Here is a 17,387-nt window from a genome sequence, read left to right on the forward strand (position 1 = left end):
GGTTTCGCGTTTCATGTCAGACATTTGAAACATTTCTTCGAAGGAATATTTCAAAGGCGCTGATCACAGCTCACACTACAAGTACAAGCTATTATAACAGAGTATAATACACTTTTCAGGTATAAACTGTATTGCAGTAAACAAAGATGTAAGCACCAACAGAGGATTTATTAGTAATTTTTAGATGCTTGTCTTGCTTTAATTCAAATAACTTTATTATAAATTCTTTATTTATATATTATGATTCTGGAAAATAAATGTTTGGATATCAGAGATGTCTCTTGGGATTTTTTTTTATTTTTTAATTTTATGTATTTTTACTTGCCTCGGTTATTATTGGAGAATAAAACACAGCCTCTCAGACTGAGAACTAATGTTCTTCTTATTTTTTATTAGTACACATAATATTGGTGTGTATTTATTTGAAGTATACTGAAAAAGGTTTGAGAGGGATTTAATCTCCTGAAGCCCAGCAGTTGTTGGTAAGTGCCCAATAAATTAGTGGAAACAGTCAAAGTTTGATCTTACTAGGAAAAAAGACCATTTGATTTTATACCTAATAAAATTATAAAAATGGATAACAGACACTTGGGAGAAACTCTGTTTCTCTGCTGACATTTTTACTTTGGCCCAATCAGTGACACTGTGTGTTTACACACTATAATACCCTTCATTAGTCCTTAGGGCTCCACAGCATATGATACCTGCTGAACTTGGTCCTCTCTCTATGTGCAAGAATCATTGAATGTCATGATGAGGAGAAAGTAAAACTATATTATATGTGTTCCCTTCAAACTTGTTTTCATAAGTGCTTGTTTAAAAACTAGAACAAAAATAACAAAAAATATCAACATGGATGTAATACAAGGCTTTATTATCAAATATAAGCCTGTATACTCAGTTTATTTTTTCTTATAGTATGAAAGGGTTGACACTGATTTTATATTTTCTTATAAGAATTAATAAATTCCAAATATTTTTTTTTTTTTCATGGTCAAAAAGTTTGGTGTCAACATTTTATGATCAACTGTTCAAAAATGGTTGATCGGTCTCTGCTGATGCTGGTAAAATTGCACTGGTGTCTGTCTGTCTGTCTAAATTAATATAAAAAACTGGGATCTGACTTGTGCTGTAAAGGCCAGGCAATATGGTAAGAAAATGACATCCAAGTGTCCCCTGTTATGCTACAAGAATCATGTGTAATGTTATTATTATGCTTTTATGTATTATACTATTTTTAGAAAATGCAAAAATGGGAATTTTCACCAGTAAACTGTCATATGAAATATATAAAACCCAACTTTCATGTAAAAACATTTTTTTAAGAGTTTTTTGCCAAAATTGGTGTCACACTGTCAAAAGGGTGTAAATCTTTCCTACACAGACAATTAAACAAACCGCCGTGCCTTTATTGTGAAAGGGAGGAAGTAGTTTCCAGCAACATAAGCAACGACGCAAACTGCCGCCATCTTGTGGCCAATGTGTGAAATGAGCCGTTTTCTTAGTGTAAAGCTTTCCACAGCTGTCCCACAAACGTTGATTCGTGGTACAAAAACGATAGTTGAACAGACATGAGGACAGGGTTTGATATTTTGTGTAATGTCGCTCTTTTTTTTTTTTAACGTGGTCTGAGCCGCGAAGGTGTCAGCTAAATGAAAGTGAAAGTAAAAGTGAAGCGGGTGCTGCAGACACTTAAGCTAGCTGTGCTCTGTGGAGGAGAGAGATATACGGTAGGTAATCTAAATTAATCCCGATTAACTCAATTTTAAATACATTTTAATGCGTCACAGGTGTATACACAGGTAAATGTGAAAAGGCAGGGAGGAGAGCAGGTAACCTAAACGGCCTATTACTGAAGTTACCACCTCGAGAAAGCTACAATGAGAACCAGCAGCTGCAGATATGATTTATGCTCCAGTTGCATTAAATAGCTGTAAGGCTTTGTTAATATAACTATAACACATATTAGTGTTAACGTTTTGCTCATATTTTCCATAAGTGTGATGTAGACAGTTTGAAAAACAGCACCGTTTTATCCCCGGAGTCAGAAAATGTGTCTCTGTGGTACTTAGAGTAGATTAAATTAAAAATGCAGGACCTATATTTTTACTTTTTTGCATATTTTATTCAGTGATTAAGGATATATTTGTTGAGAGTAACCCTAAGACTGCGAGAGTGGGTGTAAATAAACAAAAACTGAAACCAAAAAACGACACAAAGTATAATAAATAGAGAGGAAATGTGGTTATATTTTTAGCCTTTTATAGTTTGGTCCAGTTTGTTATTACACCGTGTCAGGTGAGGTTTTGGTCCAGATGTTTGAGGCTTGAGGATGACCTCATGATCGTGAGCCAAATGCTTCACAAAGCGCTGTGTTTGTATTGTAATCTCTCCTCTGAAGTCATGAAAAATTAGGCTCCTGACTAGTGTTATTACAGTATAAAATTTCATATTACTTTACCTTTTTATTAATTTTAAATTTTTAGTTTCAGTTTACGCTAGTTTCACTTTGTTGCCAGATTTGATCCTTCCATTTTGGAATAGGAAAGGTTTAGTTTCAGTTCAGTTTTACTTTTTATTTTCTCTGATATTTTCTATCGATATTTATTAATTATGTTCTTATAAAACCACTTAAATGAATGTTGGGCCACAGTAGCAAAATGACACACACAGTCATACATACTTAAACATACACCTATGAGATCTAGTTTCCAGCTTCTGTGTGTGTGTCAGGCTTTACAGACCGATGCATGACCACCGATAGGAAACTTCATTTGCAGAGAATGGTTCCTTTTTTATTTAAATGTTTGTGATGAAGATTAACAGATTAGATATGTCCTCATCAGCCACTTGTATCGAAGTAGCAGAGGAGGCAGTTGATAACTGGCAGGTTCTGAGTACTAAAGACAGTAGAGGAGCTAGAAACACTAAATATCATGTAAACATCTCATGCACATGAGCTAGTTGCACCACAACTTTCTGCTGCTTGTTGGAAATGTGATCACATTTACATTTTTAAATGCATAAAGTTCTCGTTTTCCAAATTCTAGTTATTATTTTTATTCCACTAACTAAAATGGGTTTTTTTTTCACTACTAGTTGCAATTTTTTTAGTTTGTTTTAGTTAACTGTAACAGCTTCAGTGCTGACAAATACCCTTCATACTACAATAATTAATTTAAAAAAAATGTAAATAAGAAGATGAAACAAATTAAGCAAACACTAGAAACTAAATGAAACTAAACTAAACCAGATAGAAATTAATAAAGAAAATGTCTATTTAGTGTTTAAGTTTCTATTTTCATCTTCTTGTGGAAGGAAAAATGTTAAGGACCATTTACACAGGGACCAATTAACTCATCATGCATTGCTTTGCAGATGATGGTTGGCCACTAGTGGACAGTCCGGGCTCCATGTAGTATTTACTACCAGGTCATATGCCAGTCAGTGGTTTCCTGTGCACTAATTGTTAGTCGCTCACCTTGAAGGTAATGGCCGTTTGCTTCCTGTATGAACGGTTTTTGGTTGAAGTAGAAGCTTTTCAATCTGATTTAACTATTTTCCTGAGAGAGAGAAAAAGAAGATACTCAAATCAACCAATCAGAACGGTGAAGTTCAAAAGAATCACCTTCCCACTATGAGCTGCTCACACCTGCAATAGTTAACTCTGAACCTTAACTCCTGTTTGCCCGATTTCCCCCCTCTGGCAGTTTCCACTGTCATTGAGATGATTGGGATTAATAGTTAAATATTTTACAAAAAGACACACGTTTGGGAAATATAATTGTTTTCCTGATAAAGTAAATCTAGATTTTAACACATCTTTTCTGAGTGACTGTAATACTTGCTGTTGTAGGATCCGATTGAGCCTCCTGCGTTTTCACCGCCAACCGAGGGTAAAATGACGGACGTGGCAGCCTCGGGATTTTTCGTCCTTGTTTTCGATGCAGTTCTGGGTTCATCGATGTGGACCGGGCTGCTGCTGCTCGACTGCTCCAGCTGTGGTGGACTGGAAGGCGTGTGGGCCTTTGGAGCTGTAAAATGGGTTTTCCTCCATGTTTTCACCTCTGTGTTGACTGATGGAAAGCCCCAGCCTGTCCTCCGCAGGTTGGTGGCGCTCCTTTGCCTTCTTCCTCCCGTGTTTGAAAGTGGACGCTTCCTTAAAGCATCTCCATCTGAGCCTTACTCGGGCCCATCTCCCAATCTCAGCATGCTCCTCTTGGGCCCGATGGCCTCATCTCTGGCCTGTTTAATTTGGGAAAAGGGCCTCAGTGGGAATGGAAAAACAAAAACGGACAGCGTCAAACTGGATACCAGTGGGCTGCTTATGAGGACATTAAAATATTTCAAACCAGACACTCTCTACCTGATCGCAGCGTTCGGTTTCCTCATCTTAGGAGTCATCTGTAAGTATAAAACATTCCCATTTTATAGTGTGTTAGATAGAGCACATGTGTTTATTACAGTGTAAGACTTATGGATCAGAAACATGCAGGCAGAAGTAGCCGTGTTAGGATCAGAGGGTGGAGGGCAAGCTTGTTAGCAAGCACTCCCTCATAAAATATTTCTAAGAGACCGGACTTGCTGTTCTGTGTGCATCAGAGTGGAAACAGAAGCTGCAGAAGTTTGTTTATAGGTTAGGAGGCCTTGAATGTATGTATTTGTCTTCTTCTTCCTGGAATCCAAATCCTGTTAGACCTGGAAGGTCCTGCATGTTGCTTCATTCAGAGAAGTAAACAAAACTTCTCTTTTACTCTGTTTAAGGTTTTTTTCTAATCAGCTGGAAGAGAAGGGACCTTTGAGTCTACAAATCCTCTCTAAAACACAGTATATAAGTAAAAATTAGACTGTGAGAGCAGATTTTCTCCTATCATTGTTCGCTGATGATGAGTCTGTGTGCTGGGATGGCAGAATTAGCCACGTTGGAATATTTGTTCCAAAGACCAGCACAGATTTGAACCATTCGTTTATGTCCACAAAAGGGCAAATCAATACGAGAGACGAGCTATGTCAACATTAGCATGTTTTATAAGGTCCATGTGCAGGTTTTGGCATTTTAGAAAAATAGGCTGGGCAAGATGATTTCACCATGACAGCACTTTTCGTGCCTGCAGCATGTCCGGCACCTGTACACTGACTCCACCTGCTCATCCGAGATTAGTCACTTCTGCTAAGAAACCCCTACAAAGAGGGGGCTGGCTTAAAAATGCACAGTCTGTCCTTTATATACAGTCTATCATCAGCACTCGTAACCTAGTCAGTAACAAATGTGATTTCCACCACACACTACATGTCCTTAAATACTCACTACGGTTTAATACTGCTTTCGAAATAAGTTTTTAATAAGTTTGTTGACTTTGTCCCTGTTTACCTTTGTACCTGCCATTCATCTTTCCTCACAGGTGATACGTTTATCCCGTTGTATCAGGGGAAGGTCATTGATATGCTGAGTGGTAAAGTACTTGAAGCCGGCTTCGGTTATGCGCTCGGAGAGCTGGTTCTCATTTCTCTCGGAAGGTGATGAACCAAAACTGTTCCCACCATTTCTTTGTCTCTCAGATATTCGTAGGAAGAACATTTATTTACTTGGCATCTCTCTGATTTTTTTGTCTTTCCATCTTAACAGCGCGCTCTTCTCTGGCATGAGAGGTGGCATATTTATGTGCACCTTGGCCAGACTGAACAAGAGGCTGAAGCATTTGCTGTTTCACACCCTCCTGAAGCAGGAAGTGCAGTTCTTTGATTATAACAACCCCGGTGAGAGGAGCACGACATGTCTATTAAGATGTTTAGGGACTGCATGAATTTGCAGGGTCAACAATGCCAAAGGTTCCCCTAATGAAAATATTAACGCTGATTTAACCCTCAGTAAATGGAGCGTCATCTTAAAATGCAATTGGCCCGACAAACTAGCGTCTAAAAAGCCTCATAATTTAAAACAAACATTGAAGCTGTGCAGATTTAAGCGGTTACTGAACTCTGTCCTTTTCTCTGTTTCACCATCCAGGTCGTCTTTCCTCCCGCCTGCACTCTGACGTGGACAGGATGGGCCGCACGGTAGCGCTGAATGCTAACGCCGTGGTTCGCAGCACAGTAAAAACCTTCCTCATGTTGGTAGTGATGTTACGCCTGTCCTGGGAGCTCACTGTGCTCACCTGCATAGAGATGCCACTCTTAGCTGTAGTGCAAAACAAATACACCACCTTGTATAAGGTAGGTGTAAAAGGAAGAAAAAAACAGCCAGACTTTTCTTTATCTTTTTTTGATGAGAGGAAGAAAAATGTTTGCAGCTGGAAAGAATCAAGGATATTAAAAGTGGGAGTCATGAAGACTTCATTTGTTGATCCTGATTTGTTGTCTGACAGGAGCTGAAAGAGCAGATTCAGGACTGCCAAGCTCAGAATGCAGACCTGGCTTCCCAGACGGTCAGCGGGATTCAAACCGTCCGCAGCTTCAAGGCCGAGAAAGACGAAATCAGGAGATATCAGGAGGCTCTGGAGCAGATGTGCGTAGTCAAGAGACGTTCAGGAATCTACAGTTCAGTCTTTCTCCTAGTGCGGAGGGTAAGGCGACAGTCATGTTACAAGCAAGGGAACATGTTTCATTCTCAGCTCTAACTGCATATGTGCTAATATTTAAGCACCAAGAAGAAACGGTACCCTGGTTTCTTAAAGCATTTTAGTATTTCCCCAGTATTTGATATGTGCTGACATGATAATGGATCCTGCTTTGTTTGTTTTTTAGCTCCTTCGCAAGTAACCCTCCTCTCCAAACTCTCTTTATTTAGCTGGTGTCTCCCGGGATAAAGATACTGATGCTGTTAGAGGCCCGCACTCTCATCTTGTCTGGAAAGCTCAGCATCGGCAGTCTTGTGTCCTTCTTCTTGTATCAGAAGCCCATGTCAGTCAATTTAAAGGTAAGCCGAATCATTCTGGGTATTTATTAACATGTAGTGCCTGTTTTTGATACTCAAGGGGTTATTTATGTCGCAGGAGATTTTGTACTGCTATGGTGAAACGGTGGCCACAGTTGGAGTGATTTCCAAAGTGTTCAGCTACCTGGACAGGACACCCAAGTGTAAGGAGGAGGGAGATTTAGCTCCCGACAATCTGCAGGGAAGAATTGTTTTCCAAAACATCACCTTCAAATATCAAGAGAAACTTGCCCTGAAGGTAACAGTTTCCTAGTGTTACAGTGATGGTTGTGTTCGTTCTACAGTGTCACTGTTGGAATGGTGTTAATCATTAATTTGTGAGAGGTGGACAGATTTATGAATGCTGCACTGACGTCTTCTCTCCAGTCAGTGTCGATGGAGCTGCAGCCAGGGAAGATGACGGCGTTGGTGGGTCCCTCCGGCAGTGGAAAGACCACCTGTGTCAGCCTCCTGAAGAGGCTGTATGAGCCCCAGGAGGGTGAGATCCTGCTGGATGGAAAGCCACTCCACCTTTACAAACACAAATATTTCCATCAAAAGGTACAGACGGCTCAGCCGGTTTAAATCATTGTACTAAATCAAATAATGTAGGGATGCTCCTGGTACATATGATCTCAGTACTTAATGTGTCTTTAATTGATGCAAACATGCAATCGTATGTTAGATATAGATGCAGTTAATGTTTAAAACTGTGGGTCTAATCTAACATCAGCTTCAAGTCACAGACCTCGGTTCCTCAAATGAATGACACAAAGAGGTCGTCAGAGGGTTTCTGTAAAGGCTTTTCTTGCTTGGAAAGCTGCCGTGTCTAGTCTTGTCTTCAGCTCAAACACTCTTCAGAGTTTTGAGGCTGGAAGATTTTTGTTTGACTGGAGCAGCTGGACCAGTTCTGGGGACGAGGGTGTAAGTGTATTTGATTTACTAGTAGATCTAGATCTTAAAATAGCACGTGGACAGTGAACCTCCTTCTTTCCACATGTACCCCAACAAAACTTTGACTCTCAGGTTTTGTTCTTGTGAGACGCGTCAGCTTATTTGCTTTAATTGTTTAAATGGTGAAACCACATTAATCCTTTCTTCGTGCAGGTAACCCTGGTTTCCCAGAATCCTGTGCTGTTCTCTGGCTCCCTGAGATACAACATTGAATACGGCCTGCAGGATTGCGGCATCGAGAAGGTGAAAGAAACTGCAAATAATGTCAACGCACACGACTTCATCTCTGAAATGGAGAACGAGTACGACACAGGTACAGAGCCATCTGTGGTATTGTGCCTCACCTCAATCACATGGGTCTAGAGACCACTTGGCAACTGCCTGCCAACCACTGGTTACAGTGGAAAAATGAGCATTACCTGACCAGTTCTGAGTTGTTGCTAAAGCCAATCACAAGCCTAAAGAGCGGTCAGTGAGCCCCTGGTAACCGCTGGCACTGTGAACCTCGAGCAGGTTGCTTGCCTTTTCTATATGACATAATTGTCTGTTGCTCCTTTTGAAATGTGTCATTAATACACAACTTTTATTTTGAAGAGAAATGTCCTCAGTTTCCAGGAATGTGGAGTAGAGCAGAAAAGTAATAACAGTAGCTTTTAAAGAGATAAAATTAACATTGAGACGAACTGAGTTCAGCTTATTGGTCCACAGCAGTCCCAGTTTATCATGTGACCCCTTGGGAAAACGAAATCCCACCCCTGAAAGACCAGCACGCTTATGCATATTAACTTTGCCCACAGCGGTGAAAATAATCACTGAAATTTGAAGAGTGTTATTAATGAGTACATACCTACAACATGGAAAAATTCAGATTCATGTTGTTTACTTTTGCTTGATTGCCTTTCTTTACATTACTTCTCTATCTACTCATACTGCATATTGCAGTGAGATATTTCTCTTATAAGCCCCTTGTGTGTGTTTTTTCTTTTCATTACATCAGGAAATAAAAATATATGACAGCTACAGAGGTGATCTAACAAGGAGAAAATGCTCAAGTCAGTTGACAAAATAATCAAGTACAGAGGCAAATGTTTAAAATAGATCATGATGAGCTGCAGATAGGTTTATGAAAGTTAATATTAACTTTTTCTGACAGATGTGAAGTAAGGAAAGTCAGATTTTACAGTTGTAAAATATCCAGCTGGAAGCTGGTAGCCAGGTAAAGCACGAGCTATGTTTCAGTAATGATTAACTGTAAAGTTGTGATGGAAAAACCTGAAGCAGGTGCATGTTTTCCACTGTAACCTTGGTCTGTGTTGTTCGTCCTCTCAGATGTAGGAGAAAGTGGGGGTCGTCTTGCAGGAGGACAGAAGCAGTGCATCGCCGTGATCAGAGCTCTGGTTCGAGACCCGCAGGTCATCATTCTGGATGAAGCAACCAGTAAACTGGATGTCGAGGCGCAGCATTCAGTACGTATATAAAAATAAAGCTCAGAAACTTCCATACGACCCTCAGCTTTCCTCACATGGTGACCAAACAAGGAAATCCTGCATGCAAGAAGCGTGAATGGGTTTTCTCTGTGTGTGGGTGTGAGTCAAGCAGCTGCTCTTACACATCTGGCGATGAGAAAGTTTGGGCAGTGGGCCAATAACACAAAAAGAAAAAGCAAACCTCCCCTGATTTAGATTTGGCTGGTCTCCTGTTCCTCTCAGGCGAGTCTGGACCGCTTCCATCATGATTTTTAATCTCTTTGATGAAGTGCACCTGAACTTGTACCTTTAGTATGTGTCAAAATGGAGATCCTTCAAAGTTATTTTGTTTTGGAAGTGGACAAAGTCACGGGGTTTGTTAAGAAATGACAGAGCTCATAGTGCACGTGGTCAAATTAGGGGTTACAGGAAGTGATCTAAACATAAACTCAGGGCTGTGGTCAAAGCATCTCTCCTGACCTGCAGGAGAAGATGAGCGAGCCACATTTAAAATAAGACAGTTTTCTAATTTTATGGGCCTGTTGCTGGAACTTGAATGAACAGAGCTCTGATGTGAGTGCAGAAGCCCCACCCATCTGTTTATGAGTGGCAACCAATCAGATGAAGGGGCTAAACTTGTAACTATAAATTAGAATAGAAATAACACAGAAGCTTAAAGCAGCAACACCCCCAGTCTTGACATGGAAAACAATAGCCCAAAGATATCTCTGCACACCTGAATCAGAGGCAGGTCGAAGTGAAACCTAAAGCTTTTTGGAATTTTTAGGGTTTTATGAGTTTAGTATTATTGTAAAGTTGATTTTTTTAAGACTAACCAGTTAATCCAGAAAGTATTTAGCTGATAAACTGATAATAAACACAACCACTACCTGCAGCCAAAGAGGGGAAGAGGTCCACAAAAGAATTGTGTTTGTGAAGTGGCCTCATATTTCTGTGTTCAGGTGCTGAAGGAGATTTTTGCTCGTGGCCGGACGGTGCTGGTCGTGGCTCATCAGCTGAAGACTGTGGAGCAGGCCGATCACATCATCTTCTTGGAGAACGGCGAGGTCGTAGAGGAGGGGACGCACAGTGAGCTGATGGCCAAAAAAGGGCGTTACTATCGTCTGAAGGAGGAGCTGTTCTCTCAGGACAGCCAATGACCTGCTCGTGCTTTCGTCGCACAAATACTTTCGTTTCTAGACAAAGAAGAAGTGATGTTGTTTACCTGTTTGTATCATGAGAAATGAACTGTTCATCATCAGAAAACTTCAAACGGCAGAAGTGTTACTGCAATGTTTGGTCGGTCAGAGGAGCTCAAATCGCCCATCCTCGTTTATTTATCTGGGAGGAAACGTTTGAAGTGGAGAGAATATTATAATCATGACCTTTAGCTACCATGGGTAACTACATTTTGAGAGTATAGTTCATATATGGAATTTATTGGCAGTATTAGAGGAAAACTGTGGGGTTTCCTGCCAGTAAACAATGTAAATAAATATGAATACTCCACATGGCAGCAGAACGGTCATGACATAAAGTGACTCAGATTTAGAGGTCGTCCTCTAAAATGAAGTGTTTTCTGATTCTGTTGTCTCTTTATTTGCTTTAAAATGATGGAGGGCTTCAGTGTTGGTGTGCTCTGAATGTCAAGGACTGTTTTTCTCACTGCCTTTTGTGCTCCATGTGTTAAAGCTTTGCTGTGAATCACGTGTTAAACTCCTTAAAGAAGCCCTCGCTCTAACAGAAGCTCCTGTTAAGGTGAGACTTTGTCACTGACATTCGTCACTCCTCCTGTCAGAGTTATCATCACCTGTGGTTTCCACCGTGAATCATGGTGTCTTTTCCTGAAACTCCAGAAATATTATTTTTAGTGGATTTTGTTCACTGATGTACTTTTTTAAACTATACTTATTAAAATTGCTTTTGAAGAAAAATTGATGGAAATTTTTGAGTCCTGATCCGTTCCAGTTTTTTACTTCGGTCGTTTGTCTTCCTCATTAAGACTTCATCATTGGAGGTCAGCTTCATTTAATGTTGAAACCTCACGTATACTGAAGGGTAACTTAGAGAACGTGTTTTTATATAAAGCAAAAACTGGATTTTGTTCCTTACGAGCTCCACAGTGCAGAGGAGACACAAATCCCTGGGACTGTTATGGCAGGAGTCCACTTAAATTCCGGTTAATACTTGTACAGCTGCTGTTATTGTGTATATATTTATTTATATTTAGATTTCTTCATACATTCTTATATAGTTCTATATTGTGTATTGTGTATTTTGTTGTACAGTTATTTTATTTTCAACTTTAATTTATATATTTTATCCTATTCTTCCCAGTTAAATTTACCCTTCATTCTAATTTGTGTTGTACAGTTATTTCATTTTTAACCTTAATTTATATTTTATTCCTTCCTAGTTAAATTTACCCTTTTTAATTTTTCTTTTTAATTTTTCATATTTATTTCCTATCTTATTCATAGCCTTTCCTTTTTTTTGTTTTCTTTGGGTCACGAGCGGTTGTCCAAGCATTTCACTGCATATCGTACTGTGTATGACTGTGTACGTGACAAATAAAATTTGAATTTGAATTTGAAATGTTAATATCTCCTCCTGCTGCTGCCTCCTTTTCTATCCATGGATGATCACTGACAAGCTGATTTTTGCCTGCAAACTTTTACTGGAAGATGGAAAGAAAACAAAGCTGTAGAGACCAAATGAGAGGAATAAGATACCAAAAAAACCTGGCTGAACAGAAAGAGGTTCAAACACTGAAAAACAAGTATAAAATAAACAGATTAATTTAAAAACAACAACAACAAGTGTTTTCATCCAAATTCCCTCCAGGGCTATGAAAGGATATTTCCACATTTTTGACTTGCAAATATGTTTCTATTCTTGTGCAGATAAGCCTATTTTGGCTTCACTTCCACATGTTCTTGGCAGGCTTTTACATCTGCTTTCTTGTTTTTATGTTCATGGGAAGACTTTCACGTTTCCTCTTTTGCCGAACCCCTCCTTTATCATTTTATTTAGCATCATTTGTAAACGCCGAAAAAAATCTTAGGTCTTCAAAAAAAAAATTCTAAAGCTTTGAATAGTTCCTCTGTGTAGAAAACATTAACACTAGTTCATACTATGTAACACAATTTAATGGGCTACATGTTTAACTTCCAACACCAATAATAGAGTTGCTATTGTAACCGGTGTAATTATAACAAGATGTGATTTATGACACTATCAATATTCGGATCGATCCACCTAAATTCTGCAGGGGTTCAACGTCCGAGTGAGAGAGTGTAAGCGGGTTGAGCCTTATCAGAAGAGGAGTTAACAGCCTGTCGCTCAGTTCTCTGCTGGAGACGAAAAAACTCAGCTCAAGCTTTGTGTCCCGGACGCGGCCAGCTGCACACAATGATCCCCACCGTTGCCTTCTGCACTCCAACTATGCGCAATTGCGCTTTTTTCAGAGGTTTAAAGCTTTTTCAGAGGCCATGGACACGCCAGCCAGGACTAACTACATCCACTCGGTGAGTGAGCCGTGGAAGGTAAAATAAGAGAAAGCGCTTTCGCTTTAAAGCAAAGCTCCTGGGCGGGGGTCTTGGAATTGGAAGTGAGTAAACGCTCCTCAAAATAGCATCAACCGCAGAAAAACTAATGCGCTCGGTGGTATGTTAAATGACCGTCTTTTCTACCAAGAAACATCCGTTTGTATCGGCTTGAAAGTTTTGTTTCCGTCTGCAGAACTCACCCCCAGGAGTAGTGGTCTCGGGTCTAGCGTTGCGCTGTCTCAAGCTCGGATATTTTGTGCGCAGACTTTGCAGCTAAAACTGTTAAAATCAGAAGGAAATCAGAAAACTTCACAAATCCCTGAGGAAATTCTGTGGTCACAGTCGCTCCAGGATTTTGGAAACGGCGATAATACAACCCATAGCAAAGTGCGCATTATTGCAGTGTGTGTTGTTGTTGTTGTTGTTGTTGTTGTTGTTGTTGTTTTAGATGGAGGAGTTGTGTGGAGAGATCAACAGGCAGGAAAGTTTTCCTGTGGCTCGGTGGTGCAGCACGTCAGGGAGATCAAAGAAACTGAAGAAAATCTGTTTTCACAATCACGGATATCAACATTATTTCCATTGTGTAGAGATGCAGATCACTGTGTCCACCTCTTGTATCGATGTGATACTTTGAACAGACACAGTAAACATTGATTTAATCAGTGTGCAGAAAGTTATTTTCTTTATCTTTGGGAATTTTCACCCATGCTCAGCAGCCCTGAACGTTCCTTCCTTCATCTCTGCATGCAGTCAGAAAGTATGTAATGCAGTAGATTCATAAAAATCAAGTCAAAGGCAGTTTTTAAATAAAACAAAACCAAACCTGCGTTGTTGTGATTATAATAATAATAATAATAATACATTTTATTTAAAAATAGCGCCTTTCAGAGCACCCAAGGACACTGTACAACAAATACACAATATACACAATTATAAGAGTAACAGATAAGTTAAAAGGATGCAGAGGTTTAGACATAAGCAATTTTATGGAGAGAAATGTACCTTGTACTGTCCGGCTCTGCTTAACTTGTACAGTTAGCTGTTATGTTACATCCAGAATTGATTAAATCCATGAAAAACATGATGTAAAACTAGCAGATCTGTAACTTTTTGGGTTGTGACACATTCAGCTTTGTTATTTGAGGCCACATTTCAGTCAATCTTTCACCAGTTTTACCCTTTCCCTCCAAACTCTTCAAATGATTTGACAAATAAGATTTTCATGTGAAATTGTTTAATATTTAACATAAACCAGAAGTGAAAAATACAATATATAGATATAAGGGGTGCAAAAACCAAAACAAAACTCCAGTCTTATTGTCTTACGATGCTTCAGACCGATCGATCCCGTCACTCTGTCAGTAAAAACTCGCCACACTAACCGCATGCTTTGGCACTCATTTAGGTTGGTTTTAATTCTTCTGCCTGAGCTTGTTCCATCTCTGCTTGCCAGTAAATTTTGTCTTTTGGTATCGTGCCTTCATTTAAGCACCTGTAAGCAAACACAGTGTGCAAAGGCAGCCAGGGAGGTCAAAGGTCTAGAGCAGGGATGGGGAACTTCAGGCCTCCAGGGCTGGTGTCCTGCAGGTTTTAGATCTTACACACACCTGATTCAAGTGATTCATTCATTACCAGGCCTCTGGAGAACTTCAAGACATGTTAAGGAAAGTGATTTAGCCATTTAAATCAGCTGTGTTGGATAAAGGACACATCTAAAACCTGCAGGACACCGGCCCTTGAGGCCTGGAGTTCCCCCATCCCTGATCTACAGTCTGAATCAAATCGGTACAAAAAAAGGGGGAAAATCCTTCAAGTTTCCTAAAGCTGACAAAAACAGCTGCTCTGGAGCTCTCCAGGATGTGAGGCCCCCAAAAGGTTCTCTGTGTGTCAGCTAGTTTACAGTAATCTAGTGCCAGTAAATCAGAAACAGAAAAGATGAAGGTTTACGTTGTTGAATCAAGAGGCGTTTAAAACACAGCTGTAAGATTTCAGGCAGTTTGTTTTTTTTACACACATTTTACAAGTGTTATAAATCCTGCTCTGGTTCCTCGGTCAATCATTAAAAGTTTCACAAAGAACATGCACCTTTATTTGTATGAAAGCAGGCAATTAATTACTTTGCATGTTTAACCGTTTGATTTCAGTCTTGTGTTTATTTCTAATAGTGTTTGGTTTTTTGGGGGAGAATACTGGAGCTCTGGGCCCCAGACCAGTGTGGATTTGTTTGTTGACCTTTTAGTCTTTTTAGTTTTTTTCCCCTTCTCTGTCTCTGTACACTTTTTTTTTTTTTTTTTTTTTTTAATTGGTTGAACTGGGATTTAACAACCCCGAGGTTAACTAACATGTAATCAGCATGCAGGGCTCTGTGGGGACTGGTGAGACACACAAACTGTTACTTAGTTTTCAGATCACTGACTGAACTCATTTTGTGACTCTGGTAAAGAGGGTAATAAGGAGAGATCTGATAACCAGTGGTAAGCAACAGACAAATAACTGACCAGAATTTCACTCAACACAGCAAAAACTTCTTGGACACTCGGTGTGGCACAAGAAATCTTATTCTTTGTCATTTAAATACTCGAAAGGGACCATCGGCTCATACATGGTCAGGAAGTCGAGCTCAGTGACATCTCTTTAAACCTGTTGAGTGTATGGTTTTCACAAGGAAGGAGGGGGGGGGGCATCCATGGAGGCCATAATGGCTCTTGTAGTGTGCTTAAAACGTGTATTTCTTTTTTTTTTTTCTTTGGTTTTTTTCGCCTGTTCCGTTTGGTTCTTCTGTCATCAGAATTATTGTCTAAAGGCAAAGAAAGATGTCCAACGTGTTTACTTTACCCGTAAATGGGCCTCCATACCTTGGAGGGCCTGAGATGTCCCTAGACATATAGACACAAACAAACAGGGGCACACACAGATACAGACATCCATTCCCACCCTCATGCTCTCAAATGCAATTACTCAGCACAAAACGTGTATTTCTGCTGTAAAGTTGTACATTTTAACACTGGGTCTCTGTTACTAGAGGAGTTGTGGCTTTAAGTATTTCAGCATTGGTTTTATTTTTCAGCCCTGCAGGTTTCTGCTTGTTCCAGACTAAAAACTGTACCCAGACACTTGAACTTCCTGCTGTAGTTTGCCCCTATGCTACATATTTCACCGTCTATCCCTTTCTTTTTTTTTTTTTTTTTTTTTTTTTTTTTTTGCTGCCTAGCCTGACCTGTCTCCCCAATGTAAGTTTTTATATTGTATGTATTGTCTGTATGGTCGACTAGGTCTGTCATTTCAGCTGCAGGCAACTGACAAATAAAGCTTATCCTTATCCTTAGTCGTAGGTTTCAAGTGTTTCTAAGCGTCCGAGCTAATAATGTCAGATGAGACCTAAGAAGATTAAATGTCTAACTCATTTCATGGGTCAGTTGGCTTTTGGTTTTTATTAATGCATGTAGATAATAATCAAGGAAAAATCCAGAAGAAGAATTAATAAATCTGATGATGGACACCAATTAGTCTTAGAGGTCATCCAGGTCTTTGTCTTTAACTTTCTGCTTCCAAATTCAGATAAAACTGAGGTTATTGTACTTGGCTCTAAAAAATCTTAGAAATATGGTATCAAGCCAGATGTTTACTCTGGATGGTGTTACTTAGGCCTGCAGTAACACTGAGGAACCTTGGAGTCATTTTTGACCAGGGTATGTCCTCAATGGAAGCCATCAGTTGATCCAAAATGCTGCAGTAAGAGTATTGACCGGGACCAGAAAGAGAGACCATATCTTTCCTATACTGGCTTCTCTTCATACTGGCTTCATTTTTTTTTTTTTTTTTTTTAAATTGAATGTAACTTCGATCTTTTGGAAAACATTGGGGGGATAAAATAGCTTTAAAATTGCAGTCTAAAATGAATACTCTATTCGTCTAAAACTGCAGAGTTGCAGTCTTACACGCCTCTCTGCAGCTTCTCTCCTCCTGCTACCCCCCCAAAAACCCATCTCCATAGAGACTGTGTCAGCTTCCAAAAAGACAAAAAACAAACTAAAAACCAGCAACAAACAACTTAAACATAAACAATTACAAAGAAAGAACAATACAGTATCCACATCTGAACCAAAGAGTAAAACAGTGAAATGTGGATTATTAAATATTAGGTCTCTCTCCTCCAAGTCTCTGTTAGTACATGACTTAATAATTGATCAACAAATTGATTTACTCTGCCTTACAGAAACCTGGTTGCAGCAGGATGATTATGTTAGTTAAAATGAATCAACACCCCCCGAGTCATTCTAACTACCAGAAATCTCGAAGCACAGGCCGAGGGGGAGGTGTGGCAGCAATTTTTCACACCAGCCTATTAATTAACGAAAGACCAAGACAGACTTTTAATTCATTTGAAAGCCTGATGCTTAGCCTTGTCTACCCCAGCTGTAAAACTCAGAAACCAGTCTTACTTGTTATCATCTATCGTCCACCTGGGCCTTGCACAGAGTTGTCTCTGATTTCTCAGACTTTTTA

At 39.6% G+C, this 17,387-nt stretch overlaps 2 protein-coding genes across 3 annotated transcripts in view; both read left to right on the top strand.

Annotated features, from left to right (window-relative positions):
* The first annotated feature begins 1,339 nt into the window (after positions 1–1,339).
* On the top strand, positions 1,340–11,277 carry tap2t (transporter associated with antigen processing, subunit type t, teleost specific). 2 transcript variants are annotated; one of them, XM_040014162.1, is made up of 12 exons: positions 1,340–1,730; positions 3,857–4,406; positions 5,403–5,517; positions 5,627–5,757; positions 6,008–6,213; positions 6,366–6,563; positions 6,788–6,916; positions 6,993–7,172; positions 7,301–7,474; positions 8,021–8,180; positions 9,197–9,333; positions 10,296–11,277. In XM_040014162.1, exons 1-12 carry the CDS (start codon positions 1,653–1,655, stop codon positions 10,491–10,493), a joined length of 2,256 nt encoding a protein of 751 aa, XP_039870096.1. In that variant the 5' UTR covers positions 1,340–1,652; the 3' UTR covers positions 10,494–11,277. The 2 variants fall into 2 exon arrangements, with proteins under 2 accessions (XP_039870096.1, XP_039870097.1); XM_040014163.1 differs by lacking the exon at positions 1,340–1,730 and adding an exon at positions 3,257–3,488.
* A 1,264-nt stretch (positions 11,278–12,541) lies between these two features.
* Positions 12,542–17,387, top strand: part of acsf2 (acyl-CoA synthetase family member 2) — a 31,147-nt gene continuing 26,301 nt past the window's right edge. Inside the window, exon 1 of the mRNA XM_040014164.1 lies at positions 12,542–12,860. Coding sequence (XP_039870098.1) covers positions 12,745–12,860 — 116 coding nt within the window. The 5' untranslated portion in view covers positions 12,542–12,744. The remainder of the gene's footprint in view (positions 12,861–17,387) is intronic.

This window comes from Simochromis diagramma, unplaced genomic scaffold (assembly GCF_900408965.1).
Source record: "Simochromis diagramma unplaced genomic scaffold, fSimDia1.1 OVJJ01000669.1, whole genome shotgun sequence".
Lineage (NCBI taxonomy): Eukaryota > Metazoa > Chordata > Actinopteri > Cichliformes > Cichlidae > Simochromis > Simochromis diagramma.

Excerpts from the sequence above, each read along its gene's own strand:
- tap2t (XM_040014162.1), top strand. The coding sequence starts at position 1,653 with ATGAAAGTGAAAGTAAAAGTGAAGCGGGTGCTGCAGACACTTAAGCTA. Across the intron at positions 6,214-6,365 it reads AATACACCACCTTGTATAAG|GAGCTGAAAGAGCAGATTCA; the intron begins GTAGGTGTAAAA and ends GTTGTCTGACAG. Across the intron at positions 7,173-7,300 it reads AAGAGAAACTTGCCCTGAAG|TCAGTGTCGATGGAGCTGCA; the intron begins GTAACAGTTTCC and ends TCTTCTCTCCAG.